At 36.0% G+C, this 14,312-nt stretch overlaps 1 protein-coding gene across 4 annotated transcripts; it reads left to right on the top strand.

The window, feature by feature from the left end:
- Positions 1–450: 450 nt before the first annotated feature.
- LOC137949982 (uncharacterized) lies at positions 451–9,723 on the top strand. Of its 4 annotated transcripts, none has more exons than XM_068796286.1 (8): positions 454–546; positions 649–822; positions 928–1,181; positions 2,851–2,903; positions 3,037–3,183; positions 3,393–3,516; positions 8,679–8,965; positions 9,104–9,723. In XM_068796286.1, exons 3-8 carry the CDS (start codon positions 1,013–1,015, stop codon positions 9,194–9,196), a joined length of 873 nt encoding a protein of 290 aa, XP_068652387.1. In that variant the 5' UTR covers positions 454–546; positions 649–822; positions 928–1,012; the 3' UTR covers positions 9,197–9,723. The 4 variants fall into 4 exon arrangements, with proteins under 4 accessions (XP_068652385.1, XP_068652386.1, XP_068652387.1 ...); XM_068796283.1 differs by having other exon boundaries at positions 2,818–2,903; positions 9,104–9,722; XM_068796284.1 differs by lacking the exon at positions 649–822 and having other exon boundaries at positions 451–546; positions 2,818–2,903; positions 9,104–9,722.
- The last annotated feature ends 4,589 nt before the right edge of the window (positions 9,724–14,312 follow it).

Here is a 14,312-nt window from a genome sequence, read left to right on the forward strand (position 1 = left end):
AAATAATACTAAATTTAAGTTTAGTTTATAAACTATATAATTATTTATGATTAAAATATTTAACTTATTATTATTATTATTATTATATATATATATTAATTTTAAGATAGTTGAATAAATAATAAATATTTGATAAAATGATTATTAACAATATTTTCTTTATTAAGTAACATGATAACTACAATGACTAATATTTTAATAAAATGCATAATCTACTTCACTTTATTTACATTAATGAATTTATTTAAATAAAATAAAATAATTATATTTTCTTAGTACTACTTAAATATTTAATTAATTTCAATTAAATTGTTAAATCTTGTATAATATCGTAATTTCATAAAGGAAGGATATGTGAACCTTTTCATTTCACAAAAGACGCTCTTGGACTTCCCAAAAGGATAAAGTCATTTATTTGCGATTTTGAGATTTCCGCGAGATTTTATTTAGTCTCATCAACTCTGAGAGTCGAGACTCAGACCCGTGTTGAGGAAGTCCTCTGCCGTCTTTCTTGTCTGCTGAAAAGGAGATTATCTTTCTTCTCTGGTACTTCCTCTGATTTCCTCTCTTTAATTTTGCATTTCTTTTTTTCTTTTTCCATTCGGAATAGATCCCGTTTTCTTCCTCTTATCCAATTTTTCACCGCAGGAGTTGCATTGAAAGCAAGTAATTCCGACATAGTTGATGTTCCATGATTTCGTCTCGTCTGCTTATGTTTTAATTGTATTTGCGATTATGTATTGTGCATTTTCCCAATATTGGCACCTCATGTACCTCGCGGTTCTGCTGGGCTTTCGGACGTGATTCTTCTTGGTTCTTCTGGTCTTCTCTTTCTCCGTTTACTCGGATATTTGACTTTTTAGGCTTTTAAAATTCTATTTTATGACTTCCCTATATTCATTTTTTTTTTTTTTTTTTTTTTGTTAGGGGTTGTATTTCGATTGGTCACTCATTTTGGATCTTATTAGATTTCTAGAGCAGTTTGCCTTGGTTAGCCAGTTAGCTTTCTTCAATGAAACACGAAGTGCAGCTGGAGATGTCGGGAGAGGTAAATCCAGCCGACTCCGATCCTCTCCTTCAGAACCGGGCGGAGTCATCTCGCACAGAAATAAGAGATGAAGAGATTGAAGCTGCCTCCGCCATGTGCTGCCGTATATGCCTGGAATATGATGCCGAACCAGGTAATGTTGTCCTTTCTTCCAGGCCCACTTGAAAGGTTTGGAGCTCATTATAGATATATCTTGGAATCAAACTTTTGGCATACAAGAAAATGTTTTTATCGTGATGCTTGTTTGTCTGTCCTCATTAAATGATTATTTTGAGTAGGAAAATTGAATCTTAAGAACTAAATATTTCTAAGCTAGTGGATCTAAGACCAAATATCTGAATTTTGTCTTTTTTGGATCAATTATGAAAACGCTTGAGGGCCACCTTATACCCCAAATCGACTTCTTTTAATACCGAGGTTCAACCTCTTCAAAAGAGAAAGGGAGATTAAGTAGGATATATCTCATAGTTGATAGCTAGATGACTGAAGTGGAAACTTGCATTCTATATCCGTACATGCAGGTAGGAATGAATGCGAAGTTTTACAAGATAGCTAAACCAATTATCTTTAATGCACTGGTTTGTTGGCAGTGAACAAGCTGCATTGACTGTTGGTGAGGCTGTTAAATATGAGAATGTTAAGATGGATATGTAGCAAAATTACAAAAGAGAAATTAAAAGTGAAGGACTAAAGAAAGACTTTAAAGTGGCAAAAGAGAGTTTGAGATAGTCTGGGCGTGTTCTACAGAGACTTGATCAAATGCATGCTGGTGGATGAATCTCCTCAATCTCAATTGATTGTCCAAGAATTGTTAAACGACACAGATAGAAGTGGTGAAGAAAGAGTTGCTTTATTGTCTATTCAGTTCAGTCAACTTGGACATTCTCAAGTCTATCTGACGTATCCCAAGCTCTAACAGGAGAATAAAATCAATGAAGAAGGATGAGAAATGAAGAATGGTTAGGGCCGGTGATGATCAGTTTTTGAACCTTTTATGAAACAAATATATGTGCCTGGCAAAAACAAATGAGAAGTGAAAAGGCACAGCACCTGCTTGGTTAAAGAAACAAATAAAGAAGAGCCTAATCCACTACCACCAATGAGGTGTTTCATTATCTCTGCTTGTTGTTGTATGCAGAAAGGTTCGAAAATGGAGATCATGTGAGATAATGAAACACTGACTTATAGATTGTTGGATTTTCAGTGGAGTTTTTGGGCAATTTGTTTGTTTGAGGAAGAGCATGGAATAAGATTACTTGAAGCTAGTGATGGATCATGGTGAATCAAATGAGAAAATTCTACTGATTCACACTTTTTGTAGTGGTTTGCTTAACATTCAATTTTTCCCCTCAATTGCAAACTGGAATTCAATATTATGTGTTTCTGGATATTATCACTCTATGCGGCCAATCTTAATAATAATGCAACACAACTCAATAAGAACTCTGGAAGAAAACTTTCATTCGCTTGTCGGTTTGACCTCTTAACTGCTGTCAGCTGCATAAATTCAACAAGATAAGCCCAAAGAAAGTTTCAGTTTTGTCAACTTCATCAATTCATAATATTGGCATCCTATACTGCACTGGTTATGCTTCTGAGTATAAGCTTTTGGGTGCTCTGAAATTTAATGATTCACAATCACCACATGAATCTTATGTATGAATATGATAATATCTTGTTTTTTTGAACCTGAAAAAAAAATTCTTGTGTGCAATATGGGAGTATTTTTAGGTTACAATAGTTTTAAGTATCAAAATCTTTTGTTGTAGGTGAAGAATTGATATCACCTTGTATGTGCAAAGGTACCCAGCAATTTGTTCATCGTTCATGCCTTGATCACTGGCGGTCTGTGAAGGTAGCCCCTGTTCTTCAATTCCTAAATACATTTTAGTACCAGGCTGGTAAAAGTAATGCCAATCTGAAAGTGTATTTATCCTTCAACTACTCTGTAATAACCTGCTAATTTGATGGATTTCTCTTATTTACAGGAAGGCTTTGCTTTTTCTCATTGCACTACGTGTAAAGCACAATTTCATCTTCGTGTAGAGTTCTTGGAAGACTACTCGTGGCGTAAAATAAAATTTAGACTTTTCGTTGCCAGAGATGTTCTCCTTGTATTCCTGGCTATTCAAACTGTAAGAATGATTTGATTGTCTCCTCTTTTCATAAATTTGACTTCATAAAAAAGTTTAGCTCTGATTCTTTTTTCAGTTTTGTATCCTTGTGCAGATCTGAACTTGTATCATTGCTTATTCTTTCCTGCTTTTCTTCATTCTTTTGTGGTCACTCTGATCTTTAATGGAATTACTGTGTGACTGTATTATCTGATAGTTATCTATTTTAGGCAATTGCTGCAATGGGCGGATTTGCATATTTGATGGATAAAAATGGGAACTTCAGAAATTCCTTCAGTGATGGTTGGGACCGTATCTTGTCGAAGCATCCTATTCCCTTTTACTACTGTTTAGGTATGCTGCTGTTTTTCTTTGCTGTCAATTATGTGTTTATGATTTTTATGAATTTATTGTAAAGTTTCCATAGTTTGCTTTTGCACTTTTTAGTTTTCCTGATGTCTTATCAAGTAGTATGTATAACTCAGCCTGCACATAGAGCCATATGTCTGCACATAAACTGGCCTAAAAATCTGCTAGTTAGAATGCTGAACTAAATCATGTGAACACCAGATAGCAAGCATTTGTAGCAGCTTTTGAGTTTTAATTTGGCTGTGAAAGGAAAGCATGCTAACCCCCTTTTATGCGATAAAGCGTTAGTCTGTGTTATTTGTTTTTATGTGTTGGAACAATATGTTTAACAAAAGGGACTGTCATTTTTCTTTTTTGTGGAGAAAATCCACCCCTATTCTCACTTTTAAAAGTTGGCACACATGGTTCTTTTACCATTGTCATGAATCCTTTCTTTTGTTGTTGTAAATTCTTCACATCGAGTTGAAAGAGAGGCCAACCCTTATTTACAGCCACGGATATTAAGATACGTATTAAAGTAAGTCGGGCCATAGGAAAGAATGTCTCAAAGACATCAACTCCAAAATTTTATGTATACCCTTTCGATACCAGCCGAGCTTTGTACCGTTCAATAGAGCCATCAGCATTATATTTGATAGTATAAACCCAACGACACCCCACAATAGCTGCTCTTGCAGGTGGATCACATAGATTCCATGTTTCCCGAGACACCAAAGCACTCATCTCATCATCCATAGTTTGTTTCCATTCTGGAAAGCACAAGGCTTCCTGCACTGAACGAGGTATATGGGAAGTAGACAATGACATTGCAAAGGACTTGAAGGATGGGGATAAAAAATCAAGTGACACATATTTGGATATCGGATGAGAAATACAAAACCGTTTACCTTTTTGTAGACTAATAGACAAGTCCAAATCAGAGACAATAGGATCTGCAGGCAATGAGGAAAAAGGAGGAGTCTCGGTAGTCTGAGAAGTAGTAGATGAAGCAGTCAGTTAACCCAGTCGCTGTAATAACTGTTGAATTTCCTCATACGATCCATTGTGTGAGGAGGCGTCCTTATCTGTGACTATAGATTTGGCCCAGATAGGTTTACCAAATTTGTCCCAGCATTTCTCAGAAATATGATTAGTCTTACCACAATAAACACATTTTCGATCCCCCCGATCATTTCGACCACGACCACGGGTTGTGTAAGAGCGACCTCTACCTCTATTATTACTACCATGAAACTAACCGTTGGGTTTACCAGTAGAAGATTGAAGGTTAAGAGCAGCTGTTTCTGAGAGGACTCCACCTGACTCATTCTTATTTACAACTGCACTTTCAGCTCGAAGAACTTTGTTAAAAGCTTGCTCAAGAGTGGTCACATCCTCATTAACCAATAATTGGGCTCTATTACCCATCAAACATCCTGCCCTTATACGCCACAACAAAATGGGGTGGTTGAACGTAAAAATAGACATCTCCTTGAGGCTACAAGGACACTATTATTGCATATGAATGTTCCTAAATCTTTTTGGGGAGATACAGTTTTAACTGCGTGCTACTTGGTTAATCGTATGCACTCAATTGTTTTCCACTTCGGGTTTTAAAACCCAATTGTAAATTGTTTGGTGTGGTTCCTCGTATTTTTTGGATGTACCTGTTTTGTTCATATGCTTGTACTTCGGTCAATAAGTTATCACCTTGGTCTGTCAAATGTGTTTTTTTGGGATATTCTTGTCAACAAAAAGGGTACAAATGTTATGTTCCTGTTCGACGAAAAAAATATGTGTCAGTCGATGTGACCTTTTTTTGAACATACTCCATATTTTTCATCATCTATTGAGCTTCCTGTATCACCTGAATCTCCTTCAAATCGTCATGTTCCTATTGTAGTTTTGGATGTACCAACGTCATCGCATTCTTCATTGCCTCTTTGTGTTTACAGTCGTTGTTCTTGTACTCCTGCAATGCCTCCAGCAGTTACCTCTACAGAGCTCTCTCCTCATGATCCACCAGCTTCCTCATTGCCTGCAGATTCTGTTGTCTCTGATTTGGACCTGCCTATTAGTCTACGAAAAGGTAAATGGTCTTGTACTTCTCATCCGATATCCACATATGTGTCACTTGATTTTTTGTCCCCATCCTTCAAGTCCTTTGCTATGTTATTGTCTACTTCCCATATACCTCGTTCAATGCAGGAAGCCTTGTGCTCTCCAGAATGGAAACAAGCTATGGATGATGAGATGAGTGTTTTGGTGTCTCGGGGAACATGGAATCTATGTGATCCACCTGCAGGAGCAGCTATTGTGGAGTGTCGTTGGGTTTATACTATCAAATATAATGTTGATGGCTCTATTGAACGGTACAAAGCTCGGTTGATAGCTAAAGGGTATACGTAGACTTTTGGAGTTGATTTCTTTGAGACATGCTCTCCTGTGGCCCGTCTTACTTGGTACGTATCTTAATATCTGTGGTTGTTAATAAGGGTTGGCCTCTCCTTCAACTCAATGTGAAGAATGCCTTTTTATATGGTGATCTACATGAGGAAGTGTATATGGAGCAACCTCCTGGGTATGTTGCTCAGGGGGAGACAGAAAAGGTATGTAAGCTGCAAAAGGCTATTTATGGACTTAAACAGGCCTGGTTTGAAAAGTTTAGTGATGTGGTACTACAATTTGGGTTCTATAGGAGTCATTGTGATCATTCTATGTTCATACTTAAAAGGAAGACTGGTATGGTGGTTTTGGTTGTCTATGTAGATGACATTTGGTTATCTGGTGATGGTATTACAGAAGTTAAACAATATCTGGTCACACATTTTCAAACAAAATATTTGGGCTCTCTGAAGTACTTCCTTGGCGTTGAAGTTACTCGTAGCAAGCGAGGTATTGTTCTTTCTCAGAGTAAATATATATTGGATATGTTACAAGAGTATGGTTTATTAGGTGTTAAACCTATAGACACCCCCATGGAAGTTAATCGTAATCTACATGACACCCAGGGTCCTACACTCAAGGATAAAACTCCATACCGACGGTTAGTAGGTAAACTAATCTATGCTACAGTTACCATGCCGGATATTTCATTTGTTGTGGGAGTTGTAAGCCAGTTCATGGAAAATCCTCGAAAGGTTCATTTAGAAGCTGCTCAGAGGATTTTGAAGTACTTGAAGGGTGCACCTGGAAAAGGTCTTCTGTATACTCATAATGGGAAAATTGATGTACTTGGGTATTCTGATGCCGATTATGCTGGGTGTAAGATGGATAGACATTCTACATCAGGCTACTGTTGTTTTGTTGGAGGCAACCTGATAAGTTGGAAAAGTAAGAAACAAACAGTTTTGGCTAGGTCCAGTGTAGAGGCCGAGTATCGAGCAATGGCTCATACAGTTAGTGAGCTTATGTGGATTAAGTCTATGCTTCTTGAGTTTGGTTTTATGTTACCTGACCCTATGGTTATGAATTGTGAGAAACATGCATCTATTTTTATTGCCAGCAACCCTTCCATGAGAGGACGAAACATATAGAGGTTGATTGCCACTTCATTAGAGTTGCAATTATGTAGGGGAAGGTGGTAACTCCTTATGTAAAGTCTTCAGACCAGTTGGGAGATATATATACCAAGCCTTTGGGGAGACGTGAACATGTATCCTTTAGTGACAAGCTGGGATTGTTTGATATCTACTATCTAGCTTGAGGGGGAGTGTTAAAATACAAGTTCGGGGGTATTTTGGTTATTTCTTAGATTTTCAATATTACATTTTTCTCTTATAGTATGGCTATTAGATAGAGAATGTCTTATTTTATCTCTAGTTAAATTTTCATTCAATTTAGACATGTATTTTAGGAGATAAGTAATTTTGAGTGTTGAGGGGCATTTTTGTCCTATTGTAAATTTTCACTTAAACCCTGATTATAAAGAAGCAGGAAGGGCCTTTCAAGCTCGGATTCCAAGGCAGCAAAGCTGCCTCTCTTCAAGAAATCTATTTTCTCTTCTATTTTCTCCCCAAATCACTTATTTTTCAATAACAATAAAGCCTCAGTATTACACTGTATAGTCTTTTGTCAACATGTTTAAATGTTAGATGCCAGCCTCTTATTTTCTCACCTATTGAAGTCCCTCTTTAAGTGTGTTCTGTTAATTTCTTCCCTTGCGTTGCTTGCATCCATCATGTTCATGGGGAAGTCTCACACGTGCTTGTTTTGTTTTTTGTTTTATGTGCCATGGCCATGTTGTCCTCTCTTTCAGTAAAAGTATTATCTATGTGCTCCACATCTTTGTCAAGCATGTCCAGACCATTTTACATGTCACACTTTTATTTTCTTATTCATTGGTGCTACCCATAAGAATTCTCTAGTTAGTTCATTCCTAATTCTCTTATTTTGCTCATATCCATCATGTTAGTGGGTAAAAGTATCACATCCGCAATGGGTTTCGAATATTCTAAATTTATTAGTGGGAAATAGGTTTCGCTTTCAATAATAGTTGGAAATAAGTCTGCTAACATTGGCAACTCCTTGTCATTCAAAAAAAAAAAAAAAAGGCTAATCAATTATGGTGTTTGATTGCCAATCTTGTGCTTGGGTGAAAGTATCTGTATCTCAATCCATGGTGTTTCAGGTGTCAAGCCCATGCGTATCTTTTCTATTGGACTCGGATAGGAGAGAGGATATTAATGGGTAATTCCCACATCAGTTCTGCGTTCAGAGCATCCTGAACGTCTAAGTAGGGTATCCGACTCCAAACATTTGGTATTGATGCGAGTAACTTAATTTATCACATGATAAGATTTTTGTCCATTCAACACTCACCTTCATAAAAGTACCTCTCCGTTGCAACAGTCTACTTGATGGTCTGGCTGGCCAAACTGATGTCTTGCATCTTCATGAAGCTGTGTTATCTCATACAATTATTAATTCTAGCTATATGGATGGTCTTATTCTTGGGAGCAGACATAACTATATAGGACTGTTATTTTATCTTCTTTTTGCCTTCCTTTCCAGAAATAGCATATGATGTCAAACTAATTATATCTATATATTTGTCTTGAGAATGCTACGGTTCAAGTACTAACTTCTTCTTTATCTTTACTATGTTTGCTGGCTACTTCCAGTATGACTGTCCAGACTTTTCTGACATTTGCAAATTCTTGATGCAGGTGTACTTGTCTTCTTTGTTCTTCTGGGATTTTTCGGGTTAATACTCCACTGTTCCGCTCTAAACAACAATGATCCTTGTATGACTGGATGCCGAAACTGTTGCTACGGCTGGGGCATCTTGGATTGCTTTCCAGCGTCCATGGAGGCATGCTTTGCTCTGGTCATAGTATTTGTCATCATTTTTGCCATTCTTGGGATTGCCTATGGTTTCCTTGCCGCTACCATGGCTATCCAGAGGATCTGGCAGAGGCACTACCACATACTGACCAAAAGGGAGCTCACTAAAGTAAGTTTTCCATGCTTCCGAAGTATCATATTCGTACAGAGTTGTACTACCCCTTTGCTGAGACGCGCTCTATTGTATTCTGTGTTCACGTTTGATTGTCTTTACTGACTCACCTTGTTGAGGTTTTTGCGTCTGTAGGAGTATGTGGTAGAGGATCTACATGGGTGCTATACACCACCGAAGTTGGATCCAGAGCATGAAGAACGTCTGAAAATGCTCAAGCTTCTGTAGGATCCGGTGGCCTTTTTGGGTCATTTTAACTTTGTTGTTGATATTTGAGAATCTCTTATAATATGGTTACATAAGACGGTGGTCACCACATATATAATTAGAAGAGTTTGTAACTCTGGATTCTCACACGGGATGCTGTGCTGACCGCGGAGGTGTATGAATCACAGTTGCAAGTGTTGCCCTACAATTCATCTTGTACAGTTCTACCGAGCTACGTGAGTACCTTGTGGAAGTAAAACCGAGTCTTTGTACGACTACTGAAAGCTTTGTAAGGACAGATCCCACTGATGTGCTAAATGCTTTTGACATCGTTGCAGGATTATGTTATGGAATGAATTGATCGAAACTTCGGTAAGTATTTCCCCTTATTTATGGACTATAGATCAATGAGTAACGTTCTTAACAAGTTAAGGTTGGTTGTAAGAGGTTAGATTTGGATGAAATTTTACTCCAGTTGCTACATGAAGGTTTTAGATTATTTCAGGTGGTAAATGGGTTCACATAGGAGAGTTTATATTGAGGAACCACCCTGTTTGAGCATGAAAACATATCAAACCATGTGTGTAAATTTCACTAGGCACTAATGGTTTCAAATAGGCACTTCGTTCTTGGTACAAGAAATGAGCATGATGAGCATCTTGGATGAACTTGTTCTTCATTGCAAGTCAAAACAGTCTAGATTTCAATCAAATTCTAAAGATTCCTACTTAGTTGCTTTGAAAAGAATTTTTGGATACCTTCTAGACACCCCCAACTTTGGTGTTTTTTATTCAAGCCATTCCAGCTTCGGCTTTATTGGCTATACTAATGCCAATTTTGATGAGTTCAAGATTGATTCGAAAATTCGGATTCTTGGTTTACCATAAAACAGGACCTTTCTATTAGAAAGGCTAAGTACACCTCCACCCAAAATTGTTGTGCTCAAGCCCTTTGGATGAGACAATAACTTCAAGAATATAAAGTGACTTTGGAAAATATCCCAATCCAGCGTGATAACTTTAAGTAAAAATTTCATTCAAGACTATGGAATTATATACATTGAAAGTAGGCATCATTTTATAAAAGAGATATTTCAATCAAGTGAGGTGCAATTAGAGTTTGCACCAACTAAAAAACAACTAGTGACATATCCACAAAGCCCCTTAGTGAAGATTAGGGGTGGGCATCGGGTCAGGTTCCATAGGGATCCCAAAGTCATGTGATTTAATAATATTATCTGGGGCATTTATAGAAATATTTAAGTCAATGACTTTTTAACAGAATTTAATACCATGTTTTTAAAAATAAATCCTAAACTTCTTTCTTTAAAAATAGGTATTAAATTTTATTAAAAGGGTATTTTTGGAAGAAAAAAAGGGGATTCCAAAAAGCCCAATTTTTTTCTCCAAATCTTGCTTTCGTCTTTCCCTTTTGAAACCCAAAATTTCCCCAACTTGTCGCTTGTCCCCTCCCCAGCCGGCTCCGATCGATTTCCCTTTGTCCATCCCCTCCCTAGTTGTGCCGCAATCGTCGTCGTTCTTACCCTACCCTCTTATTTCCCTTTCTCCTTCGATCTTTCCTATCCAACATCGACTGCATTTGGCCTTTTCGTCCTATGTCGGCTGGAAAGTTGTAGCCACCGCCACCGCTAAGCCACCAATTGTCATTGTTAAGGATAGTCCTACATACATTAGTGAGTATAAAAATCTTGTATTTATTAGTTGGCAAAAACTCTTTCCTAAGTGGCTAGTCATTTACTCCTCAAATCCCAAATTTTATCTTTGAATTAACTTTCATTCTAACGTTTTTAGAACCCTAACCGAAAGCTTTTTTTCCCTCATCCTCATCCGTTCTTCCTGTTGTCGTCACCATTTTGGACTCGCATTAGCTGATAAACCAAAATACCGGATCATCTATTAACCGACATCGATGAATCCGTCCACCATGAAGTATTTTTAAATGTTGGTTGTTTATGTAATTTCGTTTTATTTACAATTCCTCTTACATTTTTGTAGTTACAATTAAATTGCAATTACATTTATGCAATTCACCTGAGGGGTATTTTTAAATATTGGTTGTTTATGTAATTACCGAGAGGTATTGCTTTCATTTTATTTTATGTAATTTCGTTTTATTTACTATCAAATTGCAATGACTTTCTTTAACAACATCACCACAATGAAGCTATTAAATTATGTAATTGGAAGGGTACTTTAGTTATTTTGTGTTATGGGTAATTTAGGTATTTTAATTATTTAAATTCCTTTTCCTAAGGAAACTTTCTCGTGTTTTAGACAGTTGTTTCTTGTGTAACTAAGGACAAGACATCCAAGTAATTGTGCTTTATTTTCACTTAATGGTATATAAGGTATCTAGGGGTCAAACTCAACCCTAGTTATGGAACTTCTATTTCCTTCTTCGCTCTCATTTTTGTCTACCTTTTTACTCTATTCTCCTTCCAGGCCACTTGAACTTATTCTCCTTTCTTGTTCTTATCTATGATAACCTATATTGAGAAAAAAAAAATGATTTTTTCTACTATTGAGAACCTTGAGTGCCCAGTGCCAAATTGTGCAATATTCTTGCTGAATTTGTGCCAAATTACTTCTTAAAACTGTTGATATTGACTTCATTTTTCCAAACCAAATTTGATACTTGTTGGAAACTTTCTTCATTTCTCCGAACAAAATTTGTTAGAATCAAATTTTTACTTTTTGTTGCATTTATTACATCACTATAGTCTTTTTTTGGTTTGTTTTATATGCATATGTGGGTCATGTATGAGAAAGAGATGAACCATAATTACAAATCTGAGAATAAAATAATCTTGATCAATTTTCTTTATATGTTTTGTTATTGTTTGTGCAATTATGTTTTTGTTTCCATAATTTGTTTCTTGTTGTTGAGGAGATTGTGGTTTCAATTATTGCTCTATGGCTGACCATGCTACAACTGAAAATCAGCCATTTGTAAGTGAAGAAAATACTGGCACCGAAAGAGAAAATCATCAGGGCATTGCTATTGAAGTCATTGGTAATTCTACTCAACCCATTGATAGTACTAATCAAGCTCAAGAATCTTCTCAAACACAAGAAAGAGGGAATAAAAAGGTTTATTTTAGTAGTGTGAAACAATTTTCAAAAAATCAAAAAAGATGGGATTGACATGGCTAGATGTAATCATTGTAAAGTTGAATTGAGAGCACCTAGCAAGAATGGAACATCTGGTTGTTTTCGGCATTTGAGGAGGTGCCCAAAAAATAAATATCTAGATATTAAGCAATGGTTATTATCCTCTACACGACAAAGCAATGGAACTGCAAGTCTTTCAAGTCATATGTTTGGTCAAGAGAGACTTAGATCTAGTCTTACTAAGTGAGTTGTATTAGAGGAGCATCCATTATATAATGTTGAGAGTTCACTTCAGGAATATGATAAATGAGGCGAACCCTTTGTATCAACCCATTTTTCGTACCACTTTGAAAAAGGACCTCTCGAAGATGTACAACAATGAGAAGAGAAAACTTCAGAACGAATTTGATAAGCTATATAGTAGTAGAGTGGTCATTACAACTGACATGTGGACTTTAGTGCAAAAGAAAGGCTACTTGGCCATTACTGCTCACTACATTGATGACTCTTGGAAATTACAAAAGCGCATCTTTAGGTAGGTCTTAGACTTATATCTATACTTTTTATTTATGTTATTTGCAAGTTATATATCTTATTTTATGTTTATACTAGCATTGATAAGATCCTTTGTACTTTTTTCATTAGGTTTGTTTATGTCCCTTGTCCTCATACGAAAGATGTGAAGGTCTATTGGATTTTGTTTTTTTTTTTTTGAAATGGAATATAAAAAACAAGTTGTCTAATATTACTATAGACAACTATTCTACTAATGATGCTTGTATACCATTACTTAGGGAACAACTTTCTCACGCTATTTTACTTGATAGAGAGTTTTTGCATGTTCGATGTGTTGCTCACATTTTAGACATAGTTGTTCAAGAAGGACTTAGACAAATAAAAAAAACAATAGAGGTTTTGAGAGATTGGATTTTGTATTGGATTGCATGCCTTCAAAGAATTGAAAATTTTGAAGAAACGACTCGTCAATTGAGAGTTTCTTGCAAAAAGAAGTTGATTTTGGATTGTAAAACCCGATATAAGTCCACCTATAAAATGCTTCAATGGCTTTGGAATACAAAAATATATTTTTAAGTTTGAGGCAATGTGAAAAATTAAACATGGAATTGCCAATTGAAGAAGAATAGAAAAAGGCGAATGAAATTTGTTCTAAATTGGAGGTGTTTTGTGATGTCATTGAGTTATTCTCAGGTACTAAATACCTTACTTTGAACATTTTTTTTGCAAAAATGAGTGATATTAAGTTATTTTTAATTAGGTAGAGTGAGTCCATGGATCATAGTATTTCTTTGATGGCAAAAGCAATGCTTACTAAATTGTACAAGTATTGGAAGAATTGCTCTTTAATTTTGGTCATTGGAGTTGTGCTAGATCCGAGGAGGTATAAACTGGACATAATTGAGTTTTAATATCAAAAGTTGTACATCGTTGAAAGGGAAGAAGTTCGTAAAATTCGTGAATGTCTATACATGTTTTTGAGATAATATTAGAAGAAAAAAAGGAATGCCCAATGTAGAGATGGATGTTTCATGAAAATTATACATGAATTTCATGAAAATTTTAGAAAAAAATGATAAGTTACAAAACTTTATGATAACATGACTTGAATTATTCGAAATGTGTTTTGTGTAATTTGACTGAGGTTTTGACTAAAAATCAAAATTTCAAATCATAAAGCCAAGTTAAAATTTTCTAAAAAAGGTTAGCCCTAATAATGGGAGTTTTTTGGCTGATATAGCAGTGACCGAACTCTCTTTATAGCTATCATGGGAAACTCATATGCTTACAACTAATTTTCAAACTGAAATATGGGGAGATGAGAGAAAAATCAAGAGAAAAATGTTTGGTAGAGAAAAATGGGGATAGGAGTGAGAAATTTGTTGCATACAAAAAACTTGGGGGAGAAGAGAGAACAATTAGGGTCAGGGTTGGGATTGGCTTTCTAAGTCAAAATTTCATGGGCTAAAATACCGTTGATCGAACGGATG

The sequence above is a fragment of the Aristolochia californica genome, unplaced genomic scaffold (genome assembly GCF_029961685.1).
Source record: "Aristolochia californica isolate CCGP_79_NKW_82.1479 unplaced genomic scaffold, dmAriCali1.0.hap1 SCAF_14, whole genome shotgun sequence".
Classification (NCBI taxonomy): Eukaryota; Viridiplantae; Streptophyta; class Magnoliopsida; order Piperales; family Aristolochiaceae; genus Aristolochia; species Aristolochia californica.

Bases quoted from the DNA above. Each gene is read 5' to 3' on its own strand.
- LOC137949982 (XM_068796284.1), top strand. From the start codon at position 1,013: ATGAAACACGAAGTGCAGCTGGAGATGTCGGGAGAGGTAAATCCAGCC. The intron at 3,517-8,678 runs GTATGCTGCTGT...TTCTTGATGCAG, and splicing joins TCCCTTTTACTACTGTTTAG to GTGTACTTGTCTTCTTTGTT. The intron at 8,966-9,103 runs GTAAGTTTTCCA...TTGCGTCTGTAG, and splicing joins CCAAAAGGGAGCTCACTAAA to GAGTATGTGGTAGAGGATCT.